General features: G+C 35.6%; 1 protein-coding gene across 17 annotated transcripts in view; it reads left to right on the forward strand.

Annotated features, from left to right (window-relative positions):
- The window catches only part of KCNMA1 (potassium calcium-activated channel subfamily M alpha 1), a 432,171-nt gene that overhangs the window by 247,924 nt on the left and 163,326 nt on the right, over positions 1 to 20,921 (forward strand). For all 17 annotated transcript variants that reach the window (XM_088526419.1, XM_088526403.1, XM_088526411.1 and 14 more), the window contains exons 4-5: positions 2,261 to 2,354; positions 6,255 to 6,366. In XM_088526419.1, the coding sequence (XP_088382545.1) occupies positions 2,261 to 2,354; positions 6,255 to 6,366 (206 nt within the window). The remainder of the gene's footprint in view (positions 1 to 2,260; positions 2,355 to 6,254; positions 6,367 to 20,921) is intronic.

Consider the following 20,921-nt stretch of genomic DNA (forward strand, 5'->3'; position numbering starts at 1 on the left):
TGCATAATCCTGCTTGTGAGTATCAACTCAATTCTTTTAGTGTCATAGTCTGCCTTTCTAACACCGCCTTAATTAAAGATAAGAAGGGAAAGACCTTTTGTTTGTCTTTCAAATGGCTAGCTTGGGCATTGAAGTGTGATGATCCTTGAAAGGATGGATGCTCAAGAGATGTAAAGAATGGTAAAGGTAGCCAAGATGATGTCGTAGCAACAGTCCCAAAATGGGATTATAGTCCAGTGCGCCAAGTGTTTTGCAAGCAAGATGGTGATTGATGTATTAGCTAATTTGTCAGCTCTTGTAGCTGTCCATAAAGGAGAATGCTGCAAAAGTGCGGCGGCCACCTGAGCTGACCTCGCTTAGCAATTGTGACAAGCATCAAATCGTTGCAGAAGGGTAGATAACGAACTTGTCTCTATCCTAGTTAAAAACTTTTGTTATTTGGTTACCTTCAGTGTATTCCTGATGCTTTTTCAGAAACATAACCTGGATTTAGGGGTCTCAGCCCCTGTATTGGTGCAGTGTGGTTCATTCTGCTTCTCTTCCTTTAATTTCTGTTGCTGGGGTGCATAGTGACTCAGCGTGCCATATTTTAACAAACTCCTTTGCTCTCAATAATGCCATACAGAGAATAAGCTTGTTGGATTCTCATATTAAAAACCCTTTCTTGTAGCTAAACGTGTATTTGTAAAGTATGAGATGCTATCGTCTGTCCTGTGTGTTAACATTTGGCTTCTCTTCTGCCTGCTTTTGTGAATCAGTTTTATTTGAAGTACAGCAGATATGATTTCTATCTTTTATATCTTTGCAAATAGCTTTTATTTTTTATAATATTCTAATAAAATTTCCTATAGTACTGAAGCTTCTTAAAATACAAAGCTATTGTACATCAGGGAGAATTTTGCTGTATACATTCATGCATCTAAAGCCAAGAGAGGGCATGCTGTACTTAGCTGGTTTGACCTGTAATGTATACAAGGAATGGAAAAAATGACTGCATGTGTAATGACTTGGTAGTTCAGGTAATTTCCTTTATGCCTTAAATTAGGTAACTGACATTCATAATGCATAGAATTTTGCTTGTTGAACAGTTCAGCATCGTATTTGCAGAGCTACGGCTATACTAACTGGTATAATGTTCACATTCGGTGATTTATTTGACTTGGGAAGCCAAAGAATACTCTATATGCTAAAAGAATCTTTTCTATGGTTCCAAATGATCAGCTAATGAACCTTCTAGTTATTCTTCCTCTGTATTACAGTTACGATGAATACATGATCATTTGCAATATATGTTTGGGTATATATATGTATATATAGTGGGACATTATGTATATATAGTATATACATCTGCATATATTGGGACACGCCCTTCACTTTGGTCTGTGACTTCAGCATTGCTCTGTGGCTTCACCTACCTATTTTAGAAACCTCACAAATAAATCACTAGCCATATTCATGAAAGTATTCTTACTTAGGTGAAAGTGTATCTACAAAGTACCAGTTTGTATAGAGTATGCTTTGGACTTCTCCCACTCTTATTTAAAGCATAATATAATAAGCTAGAGTTTGCATTGGCTGCCTGACACACACAAAGGTATTTAATTAACCTGCATGCAGAAATTAACCCTTAGAGTACTGCTTCAAATTCTTCTATTTATTTTGTTGTTTAATTTTACCAGTGGGCTATGCTGCTTTTCTACTCAGCTCATAGTACTGTACATAAAGTGCATTAACTAGCCATATAAAAATGAGAAAAAATAATTTAAAAAATTATTGTAAATAAGGGATTCCACAAGATTAAGTATGCCAGGTTGCTACTGAGTAATGTATTCCTAAGCAACTACTTTTTTTGTAAGGTTTTACATTTTGACATTCTTTTAAAATGTGTAATGTTTCACTGTAGCTGTGTGCCTGTTGGTGTAGTTCCTAAAGTATCCTAGGTATGTGTCAAATAGAAAGAAGCCAGTTCTTTAAGGGTTAATGTGGGGTTTAAGAATCCTAAGATATTCTCCTGCTTGTCTTCTTAAAGGTATCTGCATGTTAATTTTCAGATATTACCTGAATAGGTGAACATTGAGACTGTATGAATGACTAACTGAATGAATGAAACAGTTCATATGAAATGCCTGCTTGTATTTTGAAAGGGACTGGCAAACAGAAATATAATTCCTGAGTCAATATCTTAAGTCTCTAAAAAAACTGTCCAGAATAGAAATTGGTATTCTTACAGTTTCTTCTAATTTCTTTTTCTTTCAAATAGCCCAATAGAATCCTGCCAGAATTTCTACAAAGATTTCACATTACAGATCGACATGGCTTTCAATGTGTTCTTCCTACTCTACTTCGGCTTGCGTGTAAGTAGCGTGTCTTTGATTGAGTAGGTAAGGGGGGAAATGTAGTTAATAGATAGGGAGACTCTTCGAAGATAGTGTGACTTCATAATTGCTGAATGAATTTAAGCCAATATCTGAAATGCAAGAGCAAACCTTTTGATTGAGAACACTTAAGTAATAACGATAAAGGTATGAGATCACTACAGAGATTGACAGGTTATCAAGCTGTCCGTTTGAGTTTTTAGAAAGTGAAAACCATTATAGTTCAGTGCTGGTCAGTTAAGTGGAATCAAATTTTTTTATTGTCAATAGAGTGATGTCTATCTCAGCAAGACTACCAAATGCTTAAACTACTTTTGCAGTGCTAGATAGGCCTTTGGTGGTTGAAGGCTGAGGTAACTGCTGCTAGAACTTACATATCTTTACACACATCAACTTTCCCAGACTGCAAATGAGTACTTTGCAGAAGCTGTATATATCCAATCAATAATTTTATGTTATGAAGTAAAACCTTAGAATTTATTTGCCACTTTATAGCTTCTCACTTTGTGAAAATCCAGTAACACCATTTAAGTGTCCAAAAGTCATGACATCTAGGTATTTTTTAAGGTTTGGGCCAGTAATGCCTGCAATTCAAACTGTTGTTTTTGATATCAATATATATTAGGTGTGCTTTGAAAATTAACTTTGCTTGTTGCTAATTAGGAAATCAGTAACAAAAAAGGTCTCAAATGTAGCAGAACTAGGAGTAAAATCTCTCACGAGTGGAAGGCCTGTTGCCTAGGCCTTGAAATCTCACACAAGAACTGTCCATTTTGCTTCTGAATCATAGGAGCTTCTCTGTCACAGTGACAGCCTGTCCCTCTGCTCTCATTTCTGGCCAGTGTAACCAACTTTTTTCTTCTGGTGATCCCGTTACCAATTTTGTTGCAAGTAAAAGATCTAACTTATTTCATTACCCCATCCAATAGATGCATTGGCTGTCCATTAGCTAACTAGTTTAATTCCCTCAATATTTGCACTGATGTGTGTGCATCTGGTATGTTCAACACATAGTGGATTTGTCTCTAAATATTAAGGGTATTTTTTTGCTTTTTTTATAGATGTCAACCAGATGTCCAATATGGGTTGACTTTTTGACACAGCACGTTCAGCTCATGATTCTTAAGACCTTCCAAGAACCCTAAATCCACAAGTGCCCAAATGATTTGTGTTTGTGATAAGGTTATGTGTTTTTTCCAAGAGAATTCAAGTTAGGTATTTGCCATTCTTACATCCTTAACATGGTAATTTGGGCTCTTTGTACATTATGAAGAAGCAGAACACAATAGGAGAGGATGTTCTAGGAGATGATGCTCGTACTCTTATATCTACACTGTATTTTTGGCTTTTTTTGGAGGGAACGGAATACTCTGATCTCACTCCATGCTGGTTCTGCAAACTGAATGCACATTAGCAGTTGGATTATGTTAGGTGATTTTCTTCAGTTTTTCTTTCAACCAAAACTTATCTTTGTTCCCCTCAGTACTGCTTTGTAATGCAAACACAAGTAACAGGGTTCATAAGGAGATTCACTTCAAGCTTGCCCTCCTGGTTGTAATTAAAATGCTATTGTAAGTACAGCTTCAATTCTCCAAGCAGTTTGACTGACCCAGCAGAACTAAACCGAGGCTTCGAATGAGGAGGAAGGGAGAGAGTTATCAGCAGCTATGTGAGGGAATGATCAAAAGGGTTGATAGGCAAAGGGATGATATGAACAGTGGAATACATGATCAACAAAAAAGGCTTAAGTGTAAGACCCTAAGCATTCTAGGGAAACGTCTCGCATTTGAGGCAATCAGAAATTGCACTGCCATTCAAAGGGAGATGACAGGCTGGAAGAGTGGGCAGACAGGAACCTCATGAAGTTACAAAGGAAAGTGCAGAGTCCTGCACTTGTCCTGCACAGTACATGCTAGGTCTGGTATGCTGGCAAGCAGCGTTGCGGACACAGACCTGGAGGTGCTGGTGGACTCTGTTGGACATGAGCCAGTGAGGTGCCCTTGTGGCAAAGGTGCCATGGCATCCTGGGTCACTAGTGGGTTTGCTAGTTATTTACATAATAAACTTCTCATACCTTTACCTTTTCAGTTTATTCCAATAGATGTCTCCTGTGGTGACTTGTTGGCAAAGATATTTGAAGAAATATTTTAAATCCTGTCCTCCTCCGTCTGTTCTCTCTGAAATGATTAAATGCAACTCAAAATTATACTAGTATTACTTAAATCTTCAGTTGTGGAATTACTTGTGTTCAAACACACATGTATTCATTTTTTTTAAATCTTTGGCTAGTATCCAGCTTTGTGGTTAACTAAGAACTGAAACCTTCCAACTACTGATGGAAGACTAAGACCAAACTGCATGTGTTAGCAGTCAGGCGCTGAGATCTGACAGAGATTTGGCAGATATAAAACAATGCTAGTGCTTCTAAGTTGGTGTGTTTATCTTCAAGCATGGTAAAGTTTATTTCTGTAATGGAATGTGCTTTTATTAGTTACTAATTATCAAGTTAAATTAATAATTGCTCGAATAGTTGTATAGAAAAGTATGAGTGGCCTTTAGAGTCAATATAGTTTGTTTTCATTGTTGAATAACAAGTAAACTTAACCTTTTGAAAGGCTAAAAGTTGTGCTTTAAAGATAAAACACTGATTAGAAAAAGCTGTTTTCTAATCATTACAGGCCATGAAAATTATTTTCTGTGATCTGGAAGAACTTTTGGCTCCAAATATGATGACTGTTTCTGAATTCAACAGCTTGAGATTTTAAATTTCTGTTGAAACTAGATATTCTTTGTTCAATTTTTCATGCTGGAGCTTTGACGTTAATTGAGTATCATGGAAAAGTAAAATGCCAGATTATTTAAAATCTAGTCTCCTAGGAGGCAAGGGCAGTTCGTATTGCAAACATAAAGTTTATTTTTGTTTTAACTAAATTTAACTAATTTTGACTTCAATATTTTTGGCATTAGTAGGGGCCCTTTTCCAGTAGTTGGTACGCATCATGCTCATTTTACATTTTTCATTAAACGATGTTTTGAATTAATCCTAGAAGCTGGAAGATTAAAGTGATTAAATAGTTAGCAAATACTCCTATCCTCATACATACTCCTATGTATGAAATGCAATGAATGTCATGTATAATTCAAAAATACAATTATGATTCTTAAGTACTTTAGTCCAAGTTCTAGGTCTTACCTGAGAAAAATTACTTCATTGTGATGCAATGGTGCATCTTTGTGATGCACTAAACTCTGTATTTCTATACATTTATATTTTATACTTATATAAAGTGTATTTTATGATTATTTCTTGAGTACAAATAATTGTCTGGCCTTCCTTTGGCATTCCTCTTACCAGTGTGCAGATGTTAGTAGCAGGCACACAATAATGTCGTAGGCATCTACGTTAGACAGTTTCTCTAGGCTTCATTGTCAGCAGAGAGAAATGGCCTTGTCGACACTATAATCCAAGGTACTGAAGTTGATGCACTAGCTCTGATTTAGGCCTTCAGAAGTCAGCTTGGTGATTAATGCTGGGGATTATTTTAAAACTATCAGATATTTGAAGGCTCTGAATAATAGTAGTACAGGGTGTGACTACTACTAAAGTGTTTTGTAATGATAAATGCTCTGTTGCTTTAGTTAGGCCTCTCATTTTAATATCAGTGTGGTTATGAAGTAATACAAAATATAGAATTATTTCTCGTGAGAGCCATTGTCTTGTTTGGACTGATCTAACAGCATCAGCACTCTCTTAAGTGTTTATTCTTCAGATGGAAAATACTGCATCTGCTTGCAACTAACAAGTGTACAATTTTTTTTTCCCTCCCTCTCCTTCCCCCCCCCCCCCCTTTTTTTTCTTTTTTTTTTTTTCTTTTCCAGTTCATAGCAGCCAATGACAAGCTGTGGTTCTGGCTTGAAGTTAACTCAGTAGTAGATTTCTTCACAGTTCCCCCAGTGTTTGTGTCAGTATATTTAAACAGAAGTTGGCTTGGTGAGTAAAATAGTTTTTTTTCTATATAACTGTTATCAAAATACTTAAACTTGACATATTTTTTATAAAGCATTTCTTTGCTTTGTGCCATCATGTGAGCAGAAGAATGTTACCAAAGCTTGTTTTTTGCAGTCATTGGGCTGTTGTCACGGAACGAGTGGTGGTGGGGGGTGAGTGACACAATGCACTTCACTCACGGGAAAAAAATAGGAATAGGTTTTATTGGTAATGACAATGGTTTCACGAGATTCTATGGCAAGGTCACTTATTAGTTACTGCATGGAGGTTCAAGATATACACAGAATTATCAAGGACACCCTCCCGTTGGGTCACGAGGTTCAGACTGGACCCCCTTGCTTTCCAAACTCCTTCTGAGAGGAGTCTGGGTGCGGCTGAATCCAGTCCTAGTCCCAGACCTGGTCAACGGTTTATGACTAAGGGATTTGTGCACACTTACCAAGTAAAGTTTACAAGTTCAGGAAGAGAAAGGCGCGCTATAGTCACTTACCACAAATCTGTAGTGGGAAGGATCTCTTAACCTCGAGGAGTATCCTTGAGAGGCGTCCCTGCTCAAGGGGAGATCCCAGCGTGCAGCCCGCTGCCGTGCAAGGAGAGCTCAATGGGCTCTTGGGCTGTCTCCGTATTTATGGGATAAGATGATTGACTGATAGTCATTCTTTCAATTCAGAAGTGACTGTTGGCTGATGTACTCACAGTTAGCCTTATCTCCCCATCAGGATAGGGCCATCAGGACTGTTATTGATGGTTGATGTCTGGGTGGGGGAAGAAATCAGGGAGGCAACTACCAGGATCAGATAATGTGGTAGTTAACACCTGAACAGGGCTACGTGTGAGAAGTCAGGATGAGCTGGGGAAGGAGCATATCCGTCACAGCTGTTTACACAGACAGGTAGGTCATGTCAGACAAAGCACTTGCTAGGCCCGTTCACTCATTAACATAATTGAGCTCCTGATATTGGAAGTAGGGTCCAATATGGGGATGTTTCTAATAAATAGTTCTTGTGGTGTAATTGTCCCAATTTACAACCTCACAAGACAAACCAGAGCGTTCATTCGTTGAACTGTATTGCCATGAATCATTGTCAATAATGAAATCAACAAAATTTCTTCATATTTTGAACTAATGTAGCTAACTTTTTTAATTCATTGAAATAATGGATTTAAAAGATTTGCTTAGATGTTACTAGGCTTAATCTTTGTATGGGATTTGCTGAGATGACAGTAGAAAATAATATGCTACAAATAAAAAGGTATACAGAACGAAGCAAAATGGACCAAAAAAGAATGGTTGAAAATAGAGCACCTTTAATGAGATATTTTAAGTTGCTTGTACAAATTGCATGTTTGTCTACTTGCATAAAATTAAGGCCAAATTTTGGAGTTTTTATTTGGTTAAAAAAAAAAAAAAAAAAAAAGCCCTGAAATCTAGGCCCTAAAAAATTATGTCCTTTTCAAATGTGTTGTCTTTAGTCAACATATTTGACCACACCATTTAACAGCTGTATAAGGCTACGTTTCTCCAGAATTATAGCCACTAATTGTTTTTGAAAACTAAAGACAACAGTCAGTTTAAAAGTTTTACATTTAAATGGCAGGAGAATAAAATAAAGGATCACTTACAGAAATATATTTTAACTTTTTTTTTTACCAGTTATTTTTTCCTCTCTTGTGGCAAAGGAACTTTACATAACTGAAATGGTTAAATGGTTAATGGAAAAAATGAACCTTTGGTCATGCACTTTCATGCTTATGAAAAAGAAAGTATTGATTTTTATGGGCAGACTCTATTGGAATAAGTTGCTTTCACAGAATGGTATTGATAGAGGAAGATTAAGAAAGTAAGGAAGTAGCCCTCATTTTTGCAAGCACATGCGGCTGAGGAACAATTAGCCATAGGACTACTTAAATAAATATAAAATTGTATCAACTTGATATTCTCTTGTTTATCACTGAGTTACAGTAGTCAAAGATACAGAAGATATATTAAACCTATTTCCTTTTCCTGACATATCTTTTCAGTGATTGGTTTGTTCAACTGTTTGGAATGCTAGAAACTGCTTACTAATGTGTTGTAGTACAATACATTGATGGTTTTACCATCATCATCTTCCCTGAGATTCCCTTTAGTCTAAGGTACTGTTGAAACAATAATATTATTCGGAGGATAATTCAAGATTTATACTGGGAAAGAGAAGGAAGACAAAGAATGCGAACATGCACAGCATAGAGATGGCTGGTTAATGTACTTCATTAAGGAGGGAATATTTTTTTTCTCTCCTTACTCGAATTCTATCTAAATTCTGCCTGCCCCCTTACAGACATGCCAAGTTCTTTTGGATATGAATCTATCTAAATCTATGAATCTATCTAATCTATGAATCTATCTATCTAAAAAAATAGCATCCCTTCATTGTCTGCGAAGAGCGCTTCCAATGTGTCTTGCAAGCAGCTAGTTTTGTGATTCAGAGAATGTACTAATTTGCCTTTATTGTTAATGGAAATAGATAGATGGGATAAGAGAAAAAACAGAGTGACTGTTTGTTTCAGATGCCTTAAGATGATAAGGCAAATGACTCCTGGCCATCCAGTGAGTGTGTTTCATGATGAAATAGCTGCTGTTACTTAGAAATTTGTGTGAGCAAAACAGACATGGAAAACCACATTTATTTCAAAACCCTGTAGACTTTGTGACGTAAGCACCACAGAACAATTTGGCCTAAAACCATATTTGAATTCTCAGAACATCTTGTACATTTTGGAAAATATGTATTTTTTAATGAAACTTTAAGCAGTATCTTAATTATTGTGGCACAAAGAAGTGCTCTGAAAATTGAATTGTAGTGTTATCAGTGAGATAGAGGACCTACAAGTTTCAAAACCTTAAAATAATTTCCTCTCTTAATACATCTACATCTTAATACATCTACAGGTGTCAAAATCCTTCCTTAGCATCATAAACTTTTAATCATTTTCAGTGTTCTTGTTGGTTAAGTATTGTGCATTTCTGCCATCTATTGGCAACAGCTTTGAATGCATGTTCAAATTCTACAATAATTATATTTTTCCAGGGCAAGTTTTTACGAAGCTAGTATATTTTCTACCACATTAAAGCATACAATGTAATTTTATTTGTGTTATTTAATGGAATTTATTTGCATACTTAATGGGAGGTAAATTCTGCTAAGTATCCTAAGAAAATTGTATTTCATATATTTTTGTATGTGCACTACTTCTCTTTCCTTAACAGTATCATTTCCTTATATACTTCAAATATTTTCAAACGAGTGTGAGAATATTAACTGAAAATCACTCTGGAAACTCTTTGTTTTATGATGTGGCAACAGTAACTCACTGGAAGGACTGCATCGTGTTTGTTTTATATAGAAAGCAAGAATTTTTGGCCTCTTTAGAGTATCTTAATCAATACAAGTCTCTTAGAGCTCTGAGAGGTTAATGTTCTATCCCATGTCTTCTGGACATTGATCCATAAATATCCATGATCATTGTGTTCTAAATGTAATGTTTGAGAAACACAAAATGTAATTTTGCTATAGGACAATACAATCTTTCTCTACTAAATTCCAAGTTGTTAATAATATTTGTTTTATGCTGTTTCTTTCATATTTTGTTCAGTCATACTCTTACTAGGATAGTGCTAGAATCATATCATCAAATATATGGGATTTATGCTGAAGATCATTACTATTTCTCTTGTTTATTAACTAAACACCTTGTATTTTTATTGAAGATACTGTGTAATTTTCTTCTCTTTGGGTCTCTTTTTATCTAATCAAAATAGATTAGATGTCATGATCTCAAAATCTAGATTTAGTAAGAAAGGCATTGCCATATTTTTCCTTTTATCTTTATTATCAGTTTTATTACTTTCTAACAACTTTTGTGGGTGGTCTAATGGTTTCAGTGGCCTTTCAAACTGAGATTACGACCCTTCTGCTGAAATGAAGACCACTCAGATGTTGCAATGCTGTGTCTCAACAGAATGTGGAATAATATTGCACAAGAGCAAAACCCTCATACTGCTTAGGGGCTCTGGTGTTCACTTATATTATCTTGAATATTATATTATATTATCACTTATATTATCTTTGATATATTATATGGATTTTTTATTCTTTTTCATGATGAGTATTTAAAGTGCTATGTAAAATGTCCAAAAAGATCATTGCATAAAATTAATAATCAGATGTCTTCCACATTTTCTGCAGCCTGTAACCAAGGCGCACTCCATTCTGACTGACAATTATTGGAAAATTTTTACTTGCCTAGTGGGTTCTCATCTTAGCTCTAAGACATGTTAGCCTATGCAGTTTCTTGTGGAAATTATAATTATTTATCATAGTACAGAACACACAACAAGTATACCTGTGCTGCCAAGCCTGTAGACGATTTCTGAGTTTGTAATAGTGACAAGTACAATTTTTCTAGGACCTCTCAATAAGAAGATTCTTTATTTCTCCCCTTTGACCATGTGGTCTCCCAGCATCTTGCATAGTTTTCTTACTGTCTATGGGAAACATCTAGATTATGATGCTCTGCATGTCCAATAGTTATATGTTACACACTCCTGACCCTGGAAAATGCTGCTTTGTTCTTTTGTGTCTGATGGTATTGAATTACTCGGTAGGTTTTTTTTCCTCTGACATAGTGTTTCACTAGTTTCCTGGTAGCTGTTTTCTTAATATCTTGAATTTGAGTAATGTTATTACAGAGGATGATTTATTCAAGACCTTTTCACCTTCTTTGTATTTTCAGTGCTTAGTGTTTACAATTTTTAAAACAGTAGCATAATCAATCTTTTAGTAATGCCTTCGTTCAGCTTTCATAGACACAGTCTTCCAAACACAATTTCCTACAGTGACTCCCCTAAACAAATCACCATGTTCATGTAAGCACACTAATAATGTGCTGGGACTGACAAGAGACACTCTTTCTTTTTTGAATAGATTCTGTACTTTCTTTTCATCCTGATTCTGATCCTTTCTGACAAGGGTCTTGCGGCCCTCTCAGTGTCTGTATGAGAGAAATCTGCTGTGTTACAGTTTTAGGTCCTGCAGTACCCCTCATACTTTTGTGGTCATCAGAAGAACAGATCCCTCAAGTCATTAAACCTCCCTTTCCTCAAGATTTCTTGACTCATGTTAATTTTTCTGAGAGGCAGGTGTTCAGTTCACCGCCAGTAGGTTGTCTTTCTCTCAAGCGTGTGACTATAATCACTGATACAGCAGCTTTCAAAAAGAGCATTGTTATTAGTAGGATTAAAGCATTATACAAGAAATCTGTCCAGTGTTTGTTTCTATTCCCTTAATTATGATTTGTTGTTCTTTCTTGCCTACTGCTGTCCCTTGCAACTTAGTTTATCCAGCTTTCAAAGTCCACCAAAATCTCTGCTCCTTTCTTCCTCCTCAGAGCGCCTATGTGACAAGAATCCCTCCTTTCAAAGGATTTTTGAATTTAACTGAGGAAGTTACTCATCAGTTTGGTAATGATCTTTGTGGCATTCAGTATTAAGAAATTAGGATTTTGCAAATTCTAGTGTTTCACTGGATAGGTGACGGGATTCTAAAGTTCAGTCAGCAGCAACGTATATACATTTTTCTTCTTGAAATTCCTCAAAATGTCACAAATAACAGAGTTTGTCATTACTGAACTCTAATTTATCATTCAAAAAAAAACATCCTAAAATCTGAAATTGTTCTCTAGGTAGTCACCCCATTAAAAGTATCACTCAAAACCTTTTAGCTGGAAGTGGATCTGATTCAAAAGTTATACTTTGGGATTGTACAGAGTGGTTTTCTGTATGCACTATGTTCTTTGTTATCCATGAGCAGTGATGCACAGAGATGGTTCTTACGTCTATAAAGAATGGTTATAAGTAAAATAATCTTCGTTTTTTATTTAGGTGCATATTCTGGGAGAACAGGTTAGATTCTGCTATTTTTTTCCCTGATTTTATTTACTCAATTGACACGTTGCGGAATTACTAATATGATTACTTGCACAATACAAGTGATCACAATGAATTGTTGACAAGAAACTAAAAGTTGAAAATTGTTTCACCAATATTCTTAGTCCTCCTAAAAATTACAAATGTTTTCAAGGTTATCAATCCTGATTCACTGAGAAAAAAGCGATGCAATTGTCACGAGAATTTATTCGTCATGGAGGAAAGAGAAAAAAGGAAAGCTCCTATTTCCAGTTAAGGAATGGAATTACTCAGTACCAGTCCTGAGTGTGGAAAACTACATTTACTTTGTTTCTCACACATATCTTGACATGTTGTATTTTTGAAGACTTTAGAAAATGATACTTGAAAAGAGCTTTTTCCCAGATCTTCATTATTCCTGTTAGTCTTCAGTATATGTTTATATATAAAACTGCTTGAATTTCACTGATACTTTATAGAGCCACAATTTTAAAAGCAGAAGAATAATTGTATATCTAGGAACAAGCACAATACTTATAGAAGGAATACTTATAGTAGGAATACTTTTGTGACAAAGTTAAAGAATTTACACAAACTTCATTTTCTACAAATACTATGCACTGATACAAGGCATTAGAAGGCAGACAATAGATATGCACTGTTTTGCAACATTTTAACATAGTACATGACCTTTTGGTTGTTTTGTCTTTAAGAATTTTCTTTAAATTTGTGGCTTCTCGCAATGTAGTTATCACAAACACCTGTTTGTAGGCTCCCAGGTTCAGTTTTTATATTTTTGGCTATCAAAACTGGAAAATTGGAGGGAAATGCAGATTTCAGTAAAAAATATTACCTTAAGTTACTTGGAAATTATTAAGGAAGGAAAAAATGAAACTATCTATACCTTTCTTTCTTTCCTGTTCCTCTTTCCTTGTAGCATCTGGTAGAGTTTTATACTGTTTGAACCAAGTATTGCTGTATGATTTGCGCCAATTTTTGAACCTCTAGAATTCAATAGTTCTTCTATATTTAAAATCAGCATGCACATTATGCAAGACATTTCTGATTCTCTATTGGCCTTTAGACATTTCGCCTTAATTAACTTTGGTGTCACCTGCAGCAGCATTTAGTCTCATACTATCTCAAATTTTAAATAATGAACTAAAAACGCAGCAGAGGAAATACATATATCAGGTCCATAAATGGAAGGGCATCACAAAGGTGTCTCTGAAGTTATTGACTTCACCATAACAACTTGTACTGCAGTGCTGTACCTGACAACTTGCCAGAAAGTCTTTACCAATAAAGCTAACGATGCTTAGAGGGCAATGTTTGCTTGTTCTTTAGATTTTAATGGTTTTCAATCTTTCTGCTGCTTTCCCCAGCTGCTTCTGTTCAGGAAGCTTTTTTAATGTGGAGCACTGTTAAATTAGCTATAATAAGATTTGGACTACCCTCTTTTTATTCAGGCATTTAGTTTTTAATTCTTTTTGAAATCATCACAATACATTTCTGGATATTACTTAGGCTTACATTAGTTATGAAACATTTTGCTCTGTTAATCTATCTAACAATCTTTCTTCTCAGATTTGATAGTTATAAAAGGGTATGAAGGCAAAAAGAAAAAAAAAAAAAAAAAGAAAAGGGATTTTCATGGTGTTTTTGTGTTCGACCCATCCAAGTTCATCTTGTCTTTGAAATTGCTTAGGCTTTCTGCCAAAAATATGATTTCTTATAAAATCTTCCTGCTACTTCAGGTCAGAAGCAGAAATATTGGATAGACAGCCTATTTGACTTATCAGCTTTTTTCTTTGATCCTAATACAGATAGAGCAGATGACAGATAAAGATGAAAAACAGAATAATGCGTCTATTATTTTTTTTTAAAAAAAAGGATTTCAACCTACAAAAACAACCTTTTCTAAATAATTTACATATCTTTTTTCTTTGAAATATTCTGGTTATATTTTAAACCTGTTTCTCTTGTTTTGCTTACAGTTCATTTATACAAGAAAATTATTTTACTTTCTTTGTAAATCAGATTCTGCAGAATAAAACAGAGGAAAGTGTGCTGTACAGGGATGTATCTAGTACACAGCATTTTCTTCACCATCCTTCTATAAGGAGTGCAAGTTCTATTAAAAACAATATTTTAGCATCACTGTATGGAGGCTTAGCATAAATTAATTGGCCTTTTCCTATTTAAAGTGTCAAGTTGCTCTACAAGAGGTTTTATATTAAAGTTACAATATATGAAGATGACAATCTGCATATTAAAAAAGAATATTGTGGTCCCTCATAAACATAACTGAGAGCAAAATGCTTAGTTTATTGCATTATAAGGTTTATGATGTATTCAAATCTCTCCAGTGGTTATTTCTTCATTATCCCTCCAGTTAATCTGTTCCTCAGTATAAACAAACTAACTTTTTTTTTTGTCTTCTCCGCTGCTGGTCGTGTTTTTCTTTAATCAGCTCTTTGCTGCAGAAAACATTTTTCTTCAGAACTGCATGTGTGAGTTCTTATATTTGTGTACGCTCATGTTGTACCGCAAAGATACCCCAGTGCCTTTCACTGTGCATGCAGCAGCCACTGATAATCTACTCTATCATCACTGGAGCCCCTCAGGTATGATATTGCATAATAATTTCATGTATTATCATCATATGTATTCCAGAAGTAGAATAATTGGAGGTGAGCTAGAGTTAGCATACATACTAAAATAAAAAAATAAAATATTAAAACCATCCATATAGATTTTTTTCTCTGCCTTTTTCACAGCCTTTATATTTATTTTTTCAGATTTCAGCAACAGTTTGAGATACATTATTTGTGTGTTTAGTAGTGGCTAGATGTGTGACTGGGGCAATTGTGATTTAAGACAGTGAAGTTTATAATGGTTTGTTGGCAGACAGTGTGCCATAATGGAATGGCAGTCAATGGACATCTGAGTTGCTCCACTTCAAAAGTCAAACTTGAATCATTTTCAAAGGAAATAGCCTGATTCCAGGGGCAGAGTGAGGATAACATCACTGTAAAAGTAAGCACATTCAGGAAAAAAAAAAATGAAGAAGCTAGGTCTTTCTTCCTTGTGTCATCCTTCCTCCTGCTTTTGGAAATCCATGTGTAGAAGATGGACAAGTGCATGAAGGAGGGATGACTTGCAACATAAGAAATATGTTGCAATCAGCAGAAAATAGCAAATGATGTACTGAGATTTAGAAGAAGGTGTCTTCTAGAAAAAACATTGGCATTGGACATTCTTCTAGACATGAATTCTAATCTAGTCTGATAGTGCATGGAAGTTTTCACTTTGTTTTATTAATTGCTAGCTAATTTCTGTTAAATTAGTCATCTGGTCTATTACAGCATCTTTATGTGCACCAGAAACTCCTTGAGAATTGTCCTATCAGCAGGCAGATCACAGGCATTTTCCATCTGAAATGAGTTTGAAGAGAGAAGCCTTAAATGCTATTCACTCTCCTGGATTTATTCTTGATTCAGCCTCACTGCTGAATTGAAACTTCCAACCCTCACACTTTGTATTTAAGTGTGATATGAAACTAAACAGGTGAAGGTCATTTTTTCATACAGACATGGGATGAAATAAGAGATATAGGTGAATAACGTATAGATCTGTGTTACAGCTATATCCTAAAACATGGCAAGAAAAGCATGATCTTCACTTCCTTAGACCTTCATACCCTAATCTGACAGTTGGTATGACATATTCTGTTTGTCATTACAGTAAAAATTTACACCATGCAAAAGGGATCATTCCCTATGAGGAGTAAAAGGATGTCCCTCCTCTTTAACAAGGGTAAATGTGTCATAAAGCGTTTGGCATATTTCTGGTCAGAAAACTGTAAGGCTTTTTGTGTTTGACTCCTAATCGCATATACTGTTTTGTAAGTATATCATTTTCATAATCTATATTTCATAATTAAACATTTACTATTTGTGCAGTTCAAAAACCAAAGAGGATTTCATGGCCAAGATGATGAAAATCATGCAAGGTGATTTAGAACAGAAATATGTGAATTCTTTATGCATCTTATTTTGTAGTATGCCCATTGCTTTCCTTGACAGTTACGGTCTGTGTGCTGTGACTCACAGGAACAAACACTGGCAGAATTGCAGCTCTGATTTTTAAAACAATGTCCTGCAGCATGAGTCAGGGTTTAGATCTGGCCTTTGTCCTTCCTTTGCCTTTGTTCTTAGCGTTCTCTTCTCTTGCCCTGTGGTTACAGCCTCTCAGAATAGTATATTCCTGGTTTAGGGCAATTCGTTCCTGGTGAATGCCAGGGAAAATTATACAGGATACCAATTTGTCATTTCCTCATGAAGTTAAGGTACTTCATACTTTGTTGGAATGGGCATTTTGAAAAGCCATCTCCAAATTCCCCGCCTTCAGTGACACCTCTCTGCAAGGATAGCTTACTAAGATTGCATCTGATTTCAAGGGCCATCTTGCTTTAGATGTGTCATTGATAAACTGTGAAGTTAGTATCTTCCCCCAAACAAGCGTCATCTTTGAATAAGAGCTTCAGCACCTAGGATGGGTGGCACAACTTGAAATATAAAAATATGAAATCATTGCATTCTTCATTAAAAATGGAACCACCATCAATCTGTAGGGATAATACATCCTTTACAAAGTAGACTGACTGCAGATAAAATTGACTTTTTGTTTTCTTTTTTGTTTTCTTTTTTGTTTTCCTGTAAGATCTATTGTTCATTCACTGCTGAATTGCCTTAAGCAGTATAACCTAAAACTAACTTTTTATTTAGCCATAGAGTACTAAAGGTTATTTACATATGCAGTGACCATGTTTCTGTTTCCTGTCCATGCTGTCCTTTCTGAAAGCGATTTAGCATCCTAAGGTTTTATTTGAGAATGAGAGATAAGTAATACATGTGTTCCTTCAGGAACTTGTTTGAATTGTAATTTTACCTTCTTAACCAACTAGTATAATTTTTGAGGACTAAGTGCTTGGCAGAATGGATACTGTATCATTCTGTCAATATGTAGAGTGTGCTACAAAACTACGTGGCCCACTAGAATAGCTTTTACATGCACAAACACGCAGTCCTGTCACCTCCTGAATTCCCGTGGCAGACACATACAATACTCTAAGGTTGGCCATGGGAAGATTGCAGGATTTAGTTAGATGCATACTAAGGTACTTAATTTATTTCACTGTTTGACTAGATAATGATCCTGTGATACATTCCTCGAAGCACTGATTAATATTCCTTTCAATTAAAGCATTTTAAATTTGTTGTTGAAATTGACCTTGAGGATGTTGACTTCATTGCACACAATTTAGGAGAGATAATATAGATGGTGGAGAAGATAGCTGCTCCCACTACAAACAGCGAGCTGGCTTGCACAATCAGATTGAAGAACAAAATGCCAAAACTATCCCAATGGAAATCAGAAATCTCTGCTTACGGAGGGTTGAAAGTAATATAAATATCTTCGTGAAACTCTTTCTAGCTGAATACTGCTACTCAGCGTGATATGTCATCATCCTGCTGCTGCTGAAATTCAGATTCATAGTTTTCAGTTGTGGTTCAGGTTTATTTTAGATTTATTTGCAATTTGTGTCATTTTTTTTCTTTATTTTACTGTTTGTAAGAGCAGCAAGCTCATTTCAACAAAAAGGGTGAAGGTCAATAAAAATCTGACTGTCATCCTCTGTATTAGGGAGCAGGGAGAGTTAAAGGAGTACTGTCAAATCACTAAGACCAAATTATAAGTTACATAAATGAAATGAAAAAGCTTGCTATTGTTATTTGTTTCTGAGGTACTAACCTATTTTAGAAATGTTCAAGGCTTAAAAGGCAACTGGATTCTGCATCCAAACATTTTCTGTACTAAATATAATGTACTCTAATGATAGGTTTAAAATTGGATGGTAACAAGATCATAATACTGTTCAAGGTCAAATAGAAGAAGGGAGAAAATTACTATCCCTTCTATGGTAAAAAGTAAACAGAATGTTCTTTAATTTTGAATAGTACAAGATGTGATTAGTAACATGGTTATGAACTATCTCTTTAAAATCCTTTCTGTTTGAGAGGAATGATTTAAGTGATCAAGTGCAGATCTTTTATGTATATGCCTGTATGTGCATATGTACAGAGTCAAACACTTTTCCCACTAGGTTGAATGAAATTTTGTTCCTGTCAGCAGTGGCCACATGACTGGACTGTTTGTAAGAATGGCTAAGGCTCTTACAAATCTAAAGATTACAGTGTAGAGAAGTCACAGAAGTGACTTGCCTCTGATTCCCTGACTACATATTACTGAAACCAGAGGTTGTGTGGGACACTCTTCCCATTTCTAAAGCTGACATTCACACACTTTAATAAAATTTCCAAAACACTTTGAGGTCTGAAGACTGGAGATGGTGCACATTTCCTGTAAATGCTTGGTGCTGCCTCTTTTTATGCCTGCGTTGGTTGTACTCCAGATGGTATTGATACATTTTGGCATATACATCTTTGTGGCTCTTGGGGGGGCAAAAATAGGAAGGATAATCCTGCTCCTGGAAAATAAAGCGTTTCAAGATGAGGCTTGTATGTTATATTCAAACTACTCAAAGCAGGAAAGTTGACTGCAAAAGGATGTTGCATATCATAGAGGTAGTAACTCACCTTAATTATGTTTTGCTTTAAAGAGTTGTTCACATCTTTTTTTCTACTTGAGTGAGACCCATTTAGAAAATCTGACTAAACATGTTTTGTTTGTTTGTTTTTGAATTCTTGCGGAGGAAATGTTCCATAGAGACCAGATGCGCTCTATTTGTCACACTTTTGGTTTATGACTAAAGATTTTTGTTTTTCTTCAGTACTGTAGAGTTGTCATTAACTGGGATTAGAGGAAGGGTTGTTGTTTTTGTTATTATTATTTCATCTGGGATAAATTGTGTAAGAGCACAGTGATTGTGATCTCTGCCTTCTGCATACTAGCTTTAACCAGCAGACAGGTGATGTAAAAATGTCCAAGAAAAAAAAATATAGTAAAAATGGCCTTTATGTATGTGACTTTAATCAACTTACTGTTTATAAGAGTACCTGCTCAATTCAAGTGAAAGGCATCACTTCTGTGGGTCTGGGGTTGGCAGATGTGGTTCTTTGGTGTGTCTGAAAGAAGCTTATGTGCTAATATCCGGATAGAAGATGGCTTTTAAGCTCTAGTACATCACGGATCAGAGCAGCATCTGCACTGCCTGCCTGTCTGCTTCTGTGATTTGTGCTTTGGCTATCCACTTGGTGATATTCCTAGTGTTTTTCGGGGGCTGAGTTTTGTATTTGAATTAATTCTGTTTGTTTCACGGTAACAGAAATGGATTTGATTATACTGAGTTATCTTTTTGTAAACACATAGAGGTAAACTTTGCATTATGCTGCATTCAGTAAAATTAATCTTCTTTCAAAAGGCAGTTTTATTAAAGAAAGACCTCTCAGCCACCTCTCTTCATTGATGCTGAATTAGGGGGAAAAAAAGGCAAGGGGGAAGTATTTGGCTGTATTTGCTATTACTGTATGCTGTGACTGAAGACTGGACCATATTACTACTTATGCTCAGTGTTCCTGAAGCTGAAGATACGTAGTCATGATTCCTAGCAAGATTTTAGTCTACCACAACACTTCTGGGGGAACACGTACAGAGACCTATAAAAGTACTAGAAGGCGTAAAAAGTCTCTTGGAGAATTGTTTCAGAATGGATATCGTGTCAAAGCTGGACATAATGTCCCTGAAAAGGAAGAGCAGCAAACTTTTCGAAACTCCTTGGTGTCTTGTTATAGGGTCGGCTCCTACTGGGGTAAGGTCCAACTCTAACTTCAAACATTTTCTTCAGAACTGTAGTTTGTGATTCTGTCTGTAGTGCTAGCGTCATTCTCTTCTGCAAAGATAGTGTGTTTAATTTTCAGCTTCAAGATAATACTACAGGCTTTCTATTGCCTTAAAAATATCTTCCCCAATTTACAAAATGCGCCACTATCTGTAGTATCCCCCTAAAGGGGGAATCAAATTATCAATTATAGAATCGAATAATATTTTCTTTACTCAAGTATGGGATGTAATATTCTGCAGTAATTGTGCTATTAAGAAAATGATTCAGATTATTTTTAGAACTACTGTAATTATTTCAGCAGGTATAAATGTAAGCTAAAGAAATGTGCAGCAGAGAGGTTATTAAGGACGGTTTGATATAGTGTTGTTTGAATGCTATTAGTATACAACCTATGTAGATTATGAAACCTGATGCAGTTGTACTCTTCTGAGTCATAGGTTATTTTTTCCGTTTGTACACTTGCATAATACAAATGGGCAGAGAAGCATATCAGAATATTTTGTGTTGTTTCCAGGGGAGGGCAGATTCTGTACCTCTCATCTTATTTCTTCTTGCCTTCCATGCCAGTGTTCCTTGAGCTGTTATTATCAAACCTGTCCTGTTCTGCCCACTCCAGAGAGTGGAATCTTGGGTTGCTCTGTGGAGCTGTATGAAAGCATTCAGGACAGAAGGATTTTTTCATCCTTAAAGTCATCTCTTTATTACATGTCTCAGGAAATGTTA

Source organism: Tinamus guttatus, unplaced genomic scaffold (genome assembly GCF_059628265.1).
Source record: "Tinamus guttatus ecotype Peru unplaced genomic scaffold, ASM5962826v1 Tinamus_guttatus_pri_ptg000246l, whole genome shotgun sequence".
Lineage (NCBI taxonomy): Eukaryota > Metazoa > Chordata > Aves > Tinamiformes > Tinamidae > Tinamus > Tinamus guttatus.